Source organism: Lactuca serriola, chromosome 8 (assembly GCF_051521515.1).
Source record: "Lactuca serriola cultivar US96UC23 chromosome 8, Lser_US96UC23_V15, whole genome shotgun sequence".
Lineage (NCBI taxonomy): Eukaryota > Viridiplantae > Streptophyta > Magnoliopsida > Asterales > Asteraceae > Lactuca > Lactuca serriola.
In genome coordinates, this window is record NC_136415.1 from 180,737,457 (window position 1) to 180,752,501 (window position 15,045).

The window sequence follows — 15,045 nt, forward strand, 5'->3', positions numbered from 1 at the left end:
CCGCTGCATACTGTGGAACAAGGAGGGCCCTCTTCCTAAACTTGGCAGTAATCTCCGCCACAGTCTCTGTTGTCTGCTGGAGATCCTAAAACTCCCTGGCAAGCTGTTGCACCTCAATAACAGGTGCGAACTCGGCTCTGAACCTGGTCAAAAAATCAATTCAGGTCATGGCATCCAACACAGTGTCATCTCCAATTGCTCTCCCGACCTCCTCCCACCAATCACATGCTAGACCCTTCAGGAGACAGGACGCGAGCCTAACCTTGTCCCCCTCGGAACATCTGCTGGTGCGGAATGCGTTGGCGACATCGACCAACCATCGGGTACTAGCAATGGGGTCTCGGCCCCCCTCATAACTAGGAGCTCCACATGCTCTGAACTCTCTGATTTTAAGCGTGCGCGACCCCATCATGGTCGCCACCTCAGTGCGAAACACAACCAACCTCTCATCCATAAGCTCCAAAATACCCTCCTTGATCGAACCGAAGATCACATGAGTCTGCTCAAGTATGCTACACGTGATCTCTGAGGAGATAAATTCCCTAGTCTGCTCATCCAAGTGCTCAACTCCAGAGCCTGAACCTGATCCCTCTCCGGCACCTGAACTGCCGACTGCTGGTCTCGGGCGTAAAACCACCATTCTGAAAATACATAATGACAAACGTCATAATACAATTATAACTCGAGGGATCATACCTACTACAAGTTCCCTGGTCTTGTCTCAGCCTTCCTTGATTCGAGTACGAATCCTCTGCTTTCAGTAGTACGGGCCCATACTACCTTCCACATCTATCCGTACTTTCCTCAAGAACTACCTTAACTCCACCAAGTCCCTTCTACTGCTACTGCTGATCTCACACTAAACTCTTTCTAGGCTTGCCCTAGGGTAATCACCAACCCACTCCCCGCTATCAGCTGCATAAGAAGTCTATGCTATCTCCTCCTAACTAGCTTGTGAATACTATTACATATTACTAAGACCAGATAATTCTTCGAATGAGAGGTCCTACTCTACAACGGTTGGACTCTGACAAGAGTTGCATAATAGAACTAGACCTAGCCTTCTGAAATTATTTACTCCTCGCCATATGTAATGTAACATATTCATTTACTAGTTAATAAAAGATAACCAAGACTCCTAAAAGCACAAAGCAAGCAGCATTCGAGCATCGAGTACACATAATCAAGCATATACTACTCTGGCTATCATACTAACAATTATGTACTAGCATGCAGTTCTCATAAAGCTGAACACACATAACAGGGACATGAGGCATCCTACCTAGATCCTTAGTCCTAATCTAGCATGTTCTTCTAATAAAGCTGATAATCATAACATAGCATAAACTAGTATGGGTAATTTGGGAGTACTTACTTGAGCTCGATTGATTGCATGCACCACACCCTTTTTGTCTTTTCCAAGTTCTTTTCTTTTTAAAAAAATTTCCTTTTGCTTTTCTAAAACTCTTTTCTTTTGAAAACCTTATACCACTTCCTTAGTTTGAGATCAGACACACACGGAAGTACGCCCGAATCCCTCAAACCAAGGCTCTGATACCAACTTGAAACATCCCAAAAATACAACCCAAAAATCTTTGTTTGAAAACATTACTAAACCATAATATCGAATATCATAAGATAAAAACCAGGGATCGTGTATCCCAAAATGTCATAATAAATGTATCAAATTAAAAATAGTGTCACGATCATATCAAAATATCAGAGTCTAACTCCCAGGCTAAAACGGTGGTGTGTGCCATGCCATCATCCCGAGCCCTTCCCCTTGCTAGCTGAAGTACCTAAAACCAAAACTGAAACTGTAAGCACGAAGCTTAGTGAGTTCCCCCAAACTACCACATACCATACAACGCACATATATCAAATAACATAACTCTGGTACAATTCCAACTTCATCGGGACGAATCATGGCATCGGCTTACCCGGCATCGGACTCCCATCCGGCATCGGGTTCACTCCGACATCCGGCTGCACCGGGCATCGGGCTTACCCCGACATTGGGCTGACCCAGGCACATACATAACATAATCACATAATCTACATCGGGCTTGCCCCGACATCGGATCGAGGCTCGGCACAAACAACATATAACACGTAACTAGTATACATCGGGCTTACCCCGAAATACATAATACACAACATAATGACTAACATGCATCGGGCTTACCTCGGAACACATAACATGCAACATATTCATATCTACTACCTCGGGCTTGCCCGACATCGGACCGGAGTCTGGAACACATAACACATAAACATGCATGAATCACAAAGACATCAAGCATACATAACTACTTCTCGGATAGACTGCAGACCCATCGGGGCGGTCCTGCTTTATGTTGAAGGCCAACAGACCCAGGGCGGTCCGGATATACTGCAGACCCATCGGGGCGTATCAGTCAGAGCAAAGGTTCGGAGAATGGTCCAGACAGACTGAAGGCTCAGGAGGGCAGACCAGACATGTTGAAGGTTTTGAGAGTGGGCCAAACAGATTGAAGGCCCGATGAGGGCGGTCCAGTCATACTGCAGACTCTATACGCATGTTGTTTGTTATGATATGATATGATATGGTTATGGTTATAGTTTGTATGACGTTGGTATTTGGGGGGAACTCACTAAGCTTCGGGCTTACAGTTTTGGATTTTGTTTCAGGTATTTCGGATGATCGCGAGAAGGCGAAGACTTGATCATGCACCTCCGCACATTTTATGATTTTAATTTCTAGGATACTCTTATATGAAACTATTTTGAAACACTTTGTAATAAATAATGGTTTTTGGATGCTTGAAAAAGTTTTAAATTTTCATGAATTTTATTGATGTTACATTGTATCATGTATCTTCTTGTCTGTGTAGATGATTTAATTCTTACCAGTAATTAGGAATCAATCATCTCTAATTTTATGAATCTTTTGAATCAAGAGTTTGCCATAAAGGATCCGGGGGATCTTAATTACTTTCTTGGTTTGGAAGTAAGCTACACTGTTGATAGCCTGTTCTTAAGTCGGGCTAAATATGTTATTGATATTCTCACCCGTTCTGGTTTAATTGACTCTAAGCCCATGCCAACTCCTTTGGCTGTCAATGAGAAATTTTCTTTGGATGGTCCCTTGTTTTCTGATCCCACTCTCTATTGATCATTGGTTAGAGCTCTCCAGTACTTAACTATTACAAGGCTTGATCTCTCTTATGCTGTCAATCAAGCAAGTCAGTATCTTCATGCTCCCACCACTGCTCATTTTTAGTATGTTAAACGCATTTTCCGATATGTTATAGGTACAATTTCCTTTGGTCTCTACTTTCGCCATAACAAACAAATACCATTTTTGGGTTACTCTGATGTTGATTGGACACGTTGTCTTGAAACCCGTCGCTATACTTATGGCTATTCGATTTTTCTTGGTGGAAATCTCATCTCTTGGAGTGCCAAGAAACAACCTACTATTTCCCGATCAAGTTCTAAGTCAGAGTACTGGGCTATGGCAAACACAGCAGTTGAAATAGTTCGGATCACTCACCTCTTGCGTGAACTTCATGCTCTTCATCCAGATCGGCCTACACTGTTATGTGATAATAAAAATGCATGTTCATGACTCAGAATCCCGTTTCTCACAAACACGCCAAACACATTGACCTGGACTATCATTTTGTCAGGGAACTTGTGGCTTTTAGTAAACTTTACACTAAGTTCATTTATACCAAGCTTCAAAAGTCTTCCACATCCGCAATTTGAACATTTTCGTGTCATGCTTCGCCTTGGTCCACCACCAATTCGTTGAGAGGGGATATTAGATAATAATCTAGAACTATATTAAAACGTATTGTTGTGTATTATCTCTTCATTATTATATGAGATACTATTGTAATCTTTTAATATAAATATACACAGCACACATTATTATTGTGTGGTTCGTTCAATATCATCTACACAGTAGCCAATAAGTTGTTGGACAGATGTTGCAAATATTTTTAATTTTATAAATATTACATGTTCTTTGTGAAAATGTTATTCACAAAAATTAGGATAATTTAGTTAAGGTGTATATATGAGGTTGATGACCGGTCCAAGGAATGTTCTTGAACAATTTTATCTCCCATTTAATCTCCTTCACTAATTTCTCTCTACCCCTGTCTCTTTGAGTATATATCATGAATTTGAAAGTTATTTTTATGAACAGAAATAAGCGGGTTCTCTTCTTCACCAGTGATATCCATCGCTAACATAAACTAAATCACTGTAAGTCCTTTATAATTCTCCATACTCTGTTTCAATTCTTGCTTGAACGACATCAAACAGAGACTTAACTGTTGGATGATCGCAGCTCAATTCTTTATGATTACACATAATTTCCTTATTACAGTGTTGAGCTCCATTGTTTTCGTTCATAAACGTATATCAGCACTGTGTTTAACTATAATTTGACAAAAAAAATTCTGATATCTATCATGATCAAATTTTGATGTGTCTTCAATCCTGTTTCTAATTGATTGTTGACAGAAAAAATGGAAGAAGAAAGAACAACTGGCGTCGTTAGCAGGTTCGTAGGGGGATTACACATCATGAGACGATTCTTGTTTCGAGTGATATCATCTGGTCCAATCCCAGAACACATCGCGTTCATCATGGATGGAAACCGAAGATTTGCAAAAAAATGGAAGCTCGAAGAAGGTGCAGGCCACAAAGCCGGATTCCTAGCACTCATGTCGCTGCTAAAATACTGCTACGAGATGGGAGTGAAGTACGTCACCGTTTACGCATTCAGCCTCGATAACTTCAACAGACGCCCAGATGAAGTCCAATACGTAATGGATCTAATGCACGAAAAAATCCAAGGGTTTTTGAAAGAATTAGATATGGTGAATCGGTATGGAATCCGAGTGTTGTTTATTGGGGATCTGAATCGGCTTTCTGATCAGGTGAGAATAGCGGCGGAGAAGGCCATGGAAGCAACGGCTATGAACACGAAAACTTATCTTTTGGTATGTGTGGCATATGCTTCGTCGCATGAAATCCCGCGTTCTATTTATGAAGCTTGCGAGGAGAAAAGTCGCCGGAAAGTTGGGGAAGTGGAGGAGGAGGAGCAGGAGGAGGTGATCAAAGCGGTGGATTTGGAGAAGAAGATGTATATGGGGGTGGTACCGGATCCTGATATTCTGGTGAGGAGCTCCGGCGAGACGCGGCTGAGCAACTTTTTGCTGTGGCAGACCAGTAACAGTTTGTTGTATTCTCCGAAGGCGTTATGGCCGGAGATGGGGTTCCGACATGTTGTTTGGGCGATCTTGAAATACCAAAAGAATTATTTCTATTTGGAGAAGAAAAAGAAGGATGCTTGATTTACGACGTTATTTATTATTATTATTATTATTATTATTATTATTATTATTATTATTATTATTATGGTTTCTATTCTCTATAAATAAATCTACGTTGGTATCTGTTGTAATTTGCAACTTTTATATGCCCAAAAGTGTCTTATAATAAGGTGTTTAAGTTTAAAGTAATTTTACTATGTTGGTTCATATCAATTTAGGTTTGTAAGACGTTTCATCAAATTATGCCTAAAATCGCTTACATACTAATGTTGTTAATGGATCTTGTGTTTTAAACTAGTGGAGTTATATCATATTTTCCTTCATGGTTAGCAAGAGGAGTTATGTTTTGGTTAATGTAGTTCACTACTTCCAAATATAGGAGGATACTAAAGTCACCCACATGTTGATTAAAGTCCAAAACTTATGATGGGAGGGAATATAGTCAAGAAAAATACTAAGGGCACGTTTGGTTGGTAGAAAATGATTGTAATTCGAGGGAAAATGATTTTAATTTTCTTTAGGAACGGTTTTGGGGGCTCTAAGCAAACCAACAATTTGGGGTCCTTTTACATTTATTATATTTAATGTTATAAACCTTTATCATTTATTCAGGCTTGCGATCGACAATAATAAACTAAAAAAATTTAAAAATGGCAGAGTTAATTTTTTTATTATGTATATTTTTTTGTGAAAAATTTAAAACATAATTATTAATTATTTGATTAATAATAACAATCAACAATGAACAAATCACCAAGATGGGTTAGGATTTAGGATTATACCTGCAACTTGCTGCCTTGAGATTTGAGAATAGAAGTATACAAGATAATGGAAATTGGAAAGATCAAATCTGGAAAACTGAAAAGAAAAATACCATTTTGTGAAAAAATAAAAACTAAAAATAAAGAGAAAACGGATTGAGAATACAATTACTCTATATCATAAACTTGTAATCAATGACCAATGAATAATTCACAAATTCACAAAGTATAACTGAAAATATAAAATACCATCGCAGTGTAACACAGTAACAGTGAACTTTGAGTTTGGTAAACATCAGAAATTTTTGAACAATGGACTGATGTAGTTTACCGTCAGTGATAGATAATCAGATGAGTAGATGACAATAATCGATCTTTCCTTCGGAGATCAGAATGATGCCTAATAATTGATCATATTCATAGATTGTAATGTTTTGGTTTTTGAACAATGGAGTTTGCCTACAAAACTACAAATCGTGAGAACTGAGAAGGAGTTATCAGACTGTTGTTGGAGAACAGGAGAAGCCAAGAATGGAGGAGGCTAGAATCATGATCGTTAATAAGAGATTCACTGATTTAGAGTCCGCGAAATCGAGAATGGAGAAGAAACGTCGTAGCTTGTAGAAGAAAAAGAACAAAATTGGCGTGCGTAAGGGCTAGCAATCCGGATTCACTATTTGGGTTAAATGGGGCCCCTTAGAAGCGGGGGCCCTAAGCCCTATCTTTGGTCAAATACAAATAAAGTCAGCCTTGATTCCCTCTAATTCATATGTTTGGTTGGACTTAGAGAGAAAATGGATTCCTAAATGAAATAAATTTTCCATCATATGGAAGAAAATGAATTAATTCCAAAGTTGGATGGAAAAATTTACTTCTCATCAAGGAAAGTGGAAAATTAAGAAAACACTCTCTTTACTTATTAGAAAACGAACACTCACCACTACTGCTACCGACCACCAACCGTCACTGCCAACACCACCACCACTACCATCACCTGCCACAAACAGTCACTATTGTCACCACCACCACTACCATTACCCGCCACCACTACCATCACCCACCACCATTACCATCGCCTTCACGGCTATTACCACCACCATCACCCACCACTACCATCGTCGCCACCAACACCACCGTCGTTGTTACCACCGCTGCGGCCATCACTACCACCACTACCGCCGTCACCATCACTCACCACTACCGCCGTCACCATCACTCACCACTACCACCGCCGTCGTCACCAAACAGGATATGGAATTTGATTCAAATTCCTAACAGATTCATTTTTCAATTCCAATTTCAATTCCTTTAGTAACATTTTGCAAACCAAATAACACCTAAGCTTCACTCTTTTCAAGAATAATCACTACTCTTTAGGTGGTGAGTTTCGGGTGCTACTATTTGGTATCTCAATCGTTACTGGTTGCACTTTCTATGATGGACATATGTGTGTGGGGCCAACTACACATATTTGTCCACCATATGGTGCATCTAAATGGAGGGTACGAATAGAATCATTAAAAGAAGTAATTTATAACTTTCTCATAAGATTTTTTTTAATCAACTCATGATGAAAAGAACAAACCAAAAGGCCTTTGGCCTAGTAGTCAAGAGTGATCCTCTCAAATGAGAAGTCATGGGTTCAAGTCTCTTAGGAGACATAGGTGGTATTTAGAAGTAGGTTTAGATATTTTCCGTTTCAAAAAAAGATAAAAAAAAAAATAAAATAAAATAAAAAACTAGCATTTCAATTTTTAGTATTATGGATCCTAATGCTAAAAAGAAACTAATTATTATGAAATAAACCAACAAAACCCTAATAATCATCAAAAATCAACGAAAAAAATAAGCCCAAAAGTGATAATAACTGCTTGATTTGTTGGGCATGCCCAAACCCTGGCTAACTGTAGCCCTCAACGACCGGTTTACTCCCCCTTGTCGAGCATTTGGCCAGTATGTCAGAAACTCGTATAAAGAGATGTTTCTTTATCATATCAATCCACCTTGTAGGGGAGTTAACTCGTTAAGCTGAGGTGAGGGTGTTAGATGAGTTTTTGAATTAGTGCAAAATGGTCCCTATCATTTTGGCAAGGTCCAAAAACAAGACAAGTCATTTATATACTTTTGCTACAAGTAACAAGAAAGGAAATATATATATATATATATATATATATATATATATATATATATATATATATATATATATATATATATATATATATATATATATATATATATATCAACACACTAACTCATTCCAAAATTTAGTTCCTTCAAATGTTTTTATCAAAACAAATCATTGTACAAGATAGAAGATAAAACCGAGTCCAATATTTGACTTACATATTTGAAAAATAAAAGAAGAAAAAAGTTAATATTTTAATACCTACAATTTCAAACCAACAAAAAGTATTACATAATTATATGTGTGATACGATGAATGAACAAGGTCTTCAAAGAGGCCAAAAAATGAGTTCTTCGGTTGCAAGCCAAAATCATATCATGAAGGTATGTGTAGACGGGGTCGATTACAGAAAACCCGACCATTGGCTTTCACAAATGCTGCTATCGCTAAACTTAATCCCCCCCAAAATAGGGAAAATACTAGTTGCCAAATATCATTCCGAACTACAAAAAAAAATAAAAAAATTAATTAATTAAAAGTTGAAAATATGAAAATTGATTAATTGGGGTTTTGAACCAACTCACCTTGCCTTAGTGACAACATGGCGAAAAAGAATCCCATGGCTATCAATGCAAAAGCAAGAGGGAAAGACTCCAAAAAAAAACAATATCAATATTAGAAATAAAAAAAGGCAAAACCGAAAATCCATAATTATTTTTTAAATTATACTCACAGCAAACGACTCGACCCTCTTTTTTGGCTTTTTTGGAGCCATGTCTCGAGACACGGAAACAATGTAATGTCCTTGCAATAGATCCGTTGCATCCTAAATAATTAATTAATTAAAAGATTAATGTCTAATGAAGTACAATTCCTTAATATATAAAAAAAAAAAAAAAAAAAAAAAGTGAAGCTAATAATTTTGTATTTAGAAAAAAATAAAGTTACCTGTTTTGTACCATCAATGAAATTATTGAGGTAATAGCGCGTTAGGGAGCTTATACCATCTTTAACAAGTCCATGGCTTGTCCTTTTTCCATATCTTAAAAAAAAAAAAAAAAAAAAAAACAATTATATAAATTATTTATCAACCTTACAATAAAAAATTCTATATCTTTCTGATAGATTGTCATGTAAAGAAATCAAATGAAATTGCATTGCTATTTCATGTAAATGCACCTGACAAAATCTCCTTTCAAAGCAGGGGTGCCAGAATATTGAATGCTTATATCATCTCCATGATTTGCCCATACTGAAAAATAAAAAAATGATTTTTTACATATTATTATATATAATAAAGAGACTACAAATCCATGATTAAAAGAGGAATTTTGTTAATACTTACATATTTTGAAGCAATCATCAAAATTAGGATAAGAGCTAATTTTTTTTTCAGCATCAAAAACACCAAGCCTTTGAAGTTGGAGTTCCAACATTTTACGCCCAATCATACTCTACAAAAAATAAAACAAAAATAATCAAGATTTATAAATTTATATTAAAAAAAAAAAAGGTAGAGATATAAGATATAATATACCTGTGTAACATTTGTGCGATCTAAGCAATCAATACAATTAGTTCTTACAACTCCAATTTGGGATTCAATCTTTTCACCCTTATCATTTAATAAATAGTACCTATGATTTTTGACAAATAAATATCCAAACAACAAACAAAATGTTTATTAAATTCTACAGAAGTTATTAATATGAAATGTACCTATTGTTAACAAGGAACTCCTCAATTTGATCATAAAGGATAGATAGGCGTTCAAAATGAATGTGTCCACAGATCTTATGGAAATCAAAGTGGACATATCTACAAGAAATAGCAATGTACTTTAATATATTTATTTATTTATTCATTATAGCATTAAATAAATAAGAGTGACATTTATTTATTGTTACCTCAAATCATCACTAAGAATATTTTGTATTGAAGAGGCGTACTTTTCACATAAACGCCCCTCACCACCACTCTAATAAAAAAATAAATATGAGTTAAAAAATTATTCATGTTTACTTTTCATTTTAATATTAATTATATATATTGTATACCTTATTGACAAGATCAACAGCTATGACATTTCCATATTTCTTCCTTAAATCCAGAAAATGCCTCTCAGCAACTCGAGGCTTCAGAGTTCATATTAAGTGTAAGTAAGAAACTAAATGCAACTTTTTTCATATGTTTTTGTGTATTATAACATCCTACTTTAATTTCTTTTTCAAAGTAAAATAATGTAATAGGAAAAAAAAAAAAAAAAAAAAAAAAGGTGAATGTTAAAATAAACAGATGTAAGAAAGTAAAATGCTGTGTATTATATACTCACTGCTTCTTCAGGTTTCACAATCTGAAACTTAGGCTTATATGTCAAATCAACAACTTGTTCCCATAAAAATGGTATTGATCCTCGGACCTATAAAAAAAATAATAACAACAATAATAATAATAATAATGGATTAACACCAAATACATTAAAGATTTATACAATGGAGTTAAGAAACAAATATATATATATATATATATATATATATATATATATATATATATATATATACCTGTACAAATGATGCTGTAAATCCATTTAATTTTACAATTTGTTCACTTTCAACAAAATTTGCAACATATCCATCAGAATCAGCTCCTCTTCTCCACATTCGTGTACCTGTGTATATTTATTATTTACAACTTTATATTTTAAGAAAACTGACTTGTGATCCTAAAAATCTATTTTCTTAATTTAATTTAGGGTTAAATGCAAGAAACAAAAAACGTATCCATTTCTTTCTATTCCAACATTGTAGTTTCAGTTTTTGTCATACTAAGACATTGCACTTTTGAAAAAAAGTAAAACTACCCATTATAGCATTGTATTTTTTTAATTTTATTTTCTTATCACAGACATTGTTATACTTTGAAAAACCTACCCAAATTACAGCAGTGAAAATGGCTTTGTATTTGGGTGGCATTGCTGTAATTTGGTAGATTTTTCTAAGTAAAATGTTATAATATGAAGAAATGAAAGTAAGATGCTATAATAAAATGTTATAATTTGTATTTTTAGTTGAGAAGCATACATACCAGTTCTCCTAGTGCATCTTCTTGCAATGAGGGTGACATCTATTGTATCTTTTCCAATAGTTGACTGAAAGTTCTGAAAAGCTGATTATAAATTGAGGAAAAACAATAACTTTATGATTTAATAATGTATCCCAAATGGAGACAGATGTAGCAATTCTCCCACATTTATAGAAATTGATAACTATAAGCTCTCTATCTCTTTCACACACTCACATACACACACATAACACACTCATACTCATTCTATTATTATTATTTTTTTTTAAAAAGGATACACCCTTGGATGACAGGAAGCATGTACTTGTCAAGCTGCAAGGAGATAATGGTAAATTCAGGTATTCAGATTTATGAAAGGTGAAGAAATTAGATTTTTAGACATGTTTCAAAGTTAGTGAAAAAAACAAACCTTGCTATCAATCAGAATTTCCAACATATAATTGTTCCAAAGAAAACGAGGCTCTGCCTGTGACACATAAATTACAATTGTATAATATATATATATATATATATATATATATATATATATATATATATATATATATACATATACATATATATATATATATATATATATATATATATAAAATAGGAAAATGTAAATTGGCAATCTTTATGCCAAAAAGCACCATTTTTGTATAGATATGCATGGGTGTAGATACAATTAAAAGCATATAAAAGAAATGGGTCAAACGGGTTGGGTTGACCTGTTAACTTTTTTTCTATTTCATAACTTCATAAACCATTATATATTAAATATAGTGACTGGAAACTATTATTAAAAAAAATGATCTAGTTTTTTGAATAAAATGATTTAGGAGGTTGTAAACATTTGATTATACTTTGAGCAACTTTTAACTTGTTCGACCTATTAGATCCACTTTCTTTCCAGCTATCTTTTTATCGATAAAAATATAACCCAAATTGACTCGTTTTCACATAAATTGACTAAATTACCCCCTCTACTTAAAAGGGAACACTTGCCTGTCTCCAAAGAGGAAGAAGCCTCGATTCATCACCCAAGTCATTCAACCGTTGTGCACTGAAAAGATAAAAATGGCAGAAAAAGGTTCGCTTCATTTCTAATTTGATCACTAGAGTTTAAAAACAAATCTTCTTTCTAAAAATAGGTTTTCAAGTAAATTTTCTTGAAAGTAAATTGCTAATTTATTGAAATTTACCCCATAAAGAAAACGATAGAGCTCACAACAAAGATTATCAAATCTTTAGTGTCAAAAAGAAAGGAAAGACATTAGGCATGTTATATTTTATAAAAAAGATGAACCTTAATGTTATGTTAACATCATATGAAAAGTAGAGGCCAGGAGTCTTCTCTGCAACTTTTAACATGGCAGAAAACTCGGACTCTGTCTTTTTCTGCCAGAATTAGATTATATAATATTAAATATACTGTAAATTATAAATATAACAACAAACAAACAAACAGATTAAAAATTTTAAAGAGAAGTTCATTTCATAACTGCATTCACCTGTTCTTCAGGAGAGTTTTTCACTGAATGATCACATGGAAGGACTTTTAACTTTGAAACTTTGAAAATGGGATGACCCAAGTAGGATCCAACACATTCACGTTCAGATATGACAAATAGATATGATCCTGAAAAGGAAAAACAGCTGCTTAAAACCTAGGGACACTTAGGTAATTTTACATTTACCTCAATCATCAGTTTTCTCACAGCTACTTCTAATCAAAATCAAAATCAAAATCAGTTTACCCAAAAAAACTAGAAACTGCTAACTTGATCCATGAATAATGCAAATCCTTATTATTTTTAATCAAACTTATGTCATTATATAGCATGCTTAGACAGATTATTACAAACAAAATCCAAAAGCAAGTAGGCATTACACAGATATTCAATCAATTAATATATATATATATATATATATATATATATATATATATATATATATCATCCTACCTGCCAAAAGCTTTAGCATCCCAACAACACCAAAAATGGTCTGAACTTTTGGAGTGTGGCCAGTAGAGTTTGGAAGTTCATCTACATAAAATGAAACAGTAATAAAACATTAGCCAAGATTTATAATAATCATAAACCACATAACTTTCATCAACAACAATAAAAATCATTATAAAAATCATCCAGATCTCAGAAAATGTTAATAAAACCACCATTTTTCAAGTTTCTCTTCTCAAAATTATCTAAAACAGTCATTGGTTAAAATAATGAATTTTGAAGTCCATTTTTCATATTAGAAATTTAGTAAAAGTACATTATTGTTTATTGCAATTTTACAAACTAGGGAGAGCTCAATGACTTCGGATGCTACATACATCTATTCCAAGTAGCTATCATAATTGGTGAATTAGGTTAACAAAAGAGGAAATGTTGAAATTCATAGAGACATCACAAGATGGAAATTGTCTAGCAATTTTATGAAAATGAGGGAAAACATTCTACTCTAATCGAGTAGTATATTGTACAAGAAATCATTAATTACTAAACTAAATTACAAACTGCAAATAGTTCTTCAGCATAGGCACTTATTCTACTGCAGATGTGACTGTGAGATGATCAAATCTCGTGGCTTACTGTAATTAAGGTAAACCCCTCCACCAAATTTATAGTTTCGTAGAACATGATATTTCAATACAGAATCAATAAGTTCTAAATCGAAGAGAAAGAAACGAAATCGAGAACAAACCAAGGAGAGTCAGGGCCCCATTAAGACGACTGATTGCCAAACAAGATCCAGAAGAACCATCACTAGGCTCCACAACAAATTGATCAGAATACTCCCATAATCTCATACGCGTATACAATTTCTGAGAAGGATCTGCCTTGGCCAACATTTTTTTGTCCTCCGATCCCTTCGTAACTATCAGTTTCAGCAGAATTGAATTAAATGGAAACAGATAGGAGAAAAAATGAAGACGGAGATGGGAGAGAGAGTGAAGAATCAATGAAGAGAAATGTGTATAGCGGCCGGCCGGTTGTTAATGGAAGTGCTTGTATTAGATCTTGAAGAACTTGAATGCTTATGAAGGAACCAGATGCTTCAAATTATGTCTCTGTGCTACCCACGTTAGAGTATTGGAAAGATAATCAAATCTATCAATAATTCATGTTCAAGTCTTAAAAGTTAATTAAGTTTATTACCCTAATTTTTATAATAGTCTAATCACCAAAATGACCAAATGTGAATAGCTTATAAAAATAGGAAAAAATATTTTGATAAAAACTAATTTTGAAAAATATTTAAGGATAAACTTATTAAGGAACATAGAATAGGTTTTATTGGGCATTTAATCTTTTTAAGTTATGTTTTGTTCTTATATTATTATTGTATTTGTTTGGACCGTTCATGTTACATTTTTATTTTTTATACCGACTGACGTATGTTTTAACCGGTCATGAAAATCTAATGTGAACAGTTCAAACACATTTAATGGTAATATATAGACAAAAAAAACATAAGGGACCAAATGTGAACAAAATCTAAAGTATGTTACCTTATAAGTCATTAACTCTTTTTTACAATAGTTTATTCATATCATTAGAGAAACGGTTTGGTTTTTTTGGGACCGGTCTCGCTGTTTGATGAGCATGCATAGTATTAGGTAGTTGGTCATGTAAAGGTTGACAAACCAATGAGACTTAGTTGGATTGGGGTGAGTGACCGGCCTAAATCGGACCGAACCCGGTTTCGACCGAAACCAATCTAGACCAATAATGAGAACGATAACCGAACCGGTTAGACTACA

The 15,045-nt window shown here is 34.4% G+C and overlaps 1 protein-coding gene and 1 pseudogene across 3 annotated transcripts; one reads left to right on the forward strand and one right to left on the reverse strand.

Moving 5' to 3' along the window:
- Positions 1–4,097: 4,097 nt before the first annotated feature.
- LOC145069855 (dehydrodolichyl diphosphate synthase 6 pseudogene) lies at positions 4,098–5,453 on the forward strand (annotated as a pseudogene). The gene is made up of 2 exons (XR_013689700.1): positions 4,098–4,254; positions 4,516–5,453. The product of XR_013689700.1 is annotated as a dehydrodolichyl diphosphate synthase 6 pseudogene (transcript).
- A 2,890-nt stretch (positions 5,454–8,343) lies between these two features.
- LOC145066957 (phosphoinositide phosphatase SAC7-like) lies at positions 8,344–14,384 on the reverse strand. Of its 2 annotated transcripts, none has more exons than XM_079014193.1 (20): positions 13,986–14,384; positions 13,241–13,321; positions 12,788–12,915; positions 12,583–12,674; positions 12,278–12,339; positions 11,707–11,759; positions 11,576–11,609; positions 11,301–11,381; positions 10,778–10,884; positions 10,549–10,635; positions 10,274–10,351; positions 10,124–10,194; positions 9,936–10,034; positions 9,754–9,853; positions 9,562–9,670; positions 9,396–9,468; positions 9,165–9,258; positions 8,950–9,042; positions 8,801–8,867; positions 8,344–8,719 (listed from the first exon to the last, which is right to left on the reverse strand). In XM_079014193.1, the coding sequence occupies exons 1-20, from the start codon at positions 14,131–14,133 to the stop codon at positions 8,592–8,594; spliced, it is 1,785 nt and encodes a 594-aa protein (XP_078870319.1). In that variant the 5' UTR covers positions 14,134–14,384; the 3' UTR covers positions 8,344–8,591. The 2 variants fall into 2 exon arrangements, with proteins under 2 accessions (XP_078870319.1, XP_078870318.1); XM_079014192.1 differs by having other exon boundaries at positions 12,779–12,915.
- Between the last annotated feature and the right edge of the window lie 661 nt (positions 14,385–15,045).

Coding starts and splice junctions, on each gene's coding strand:
- LOC145066957 (XM_079014192.1), bottom strand. CDS start 14,133: ATGTTGGCCAAGGCAGATCCTTCTCAGAAATTGTATACGCGTATGAGA. Junction 10,885..11,300: donor AAGATGCACTAGGAGAACTG/GTATGTATGCTT, acceptor AAATATACACAG/GTACACGAATGTGGAGAAGA. Junction 10,195..10,273: donor CTGTTGATCTTGTCAATAAG/GTATACAATATA, acceptor TTTTTTTATTAG/AGTGGTGGTGAGGGGCGTTT.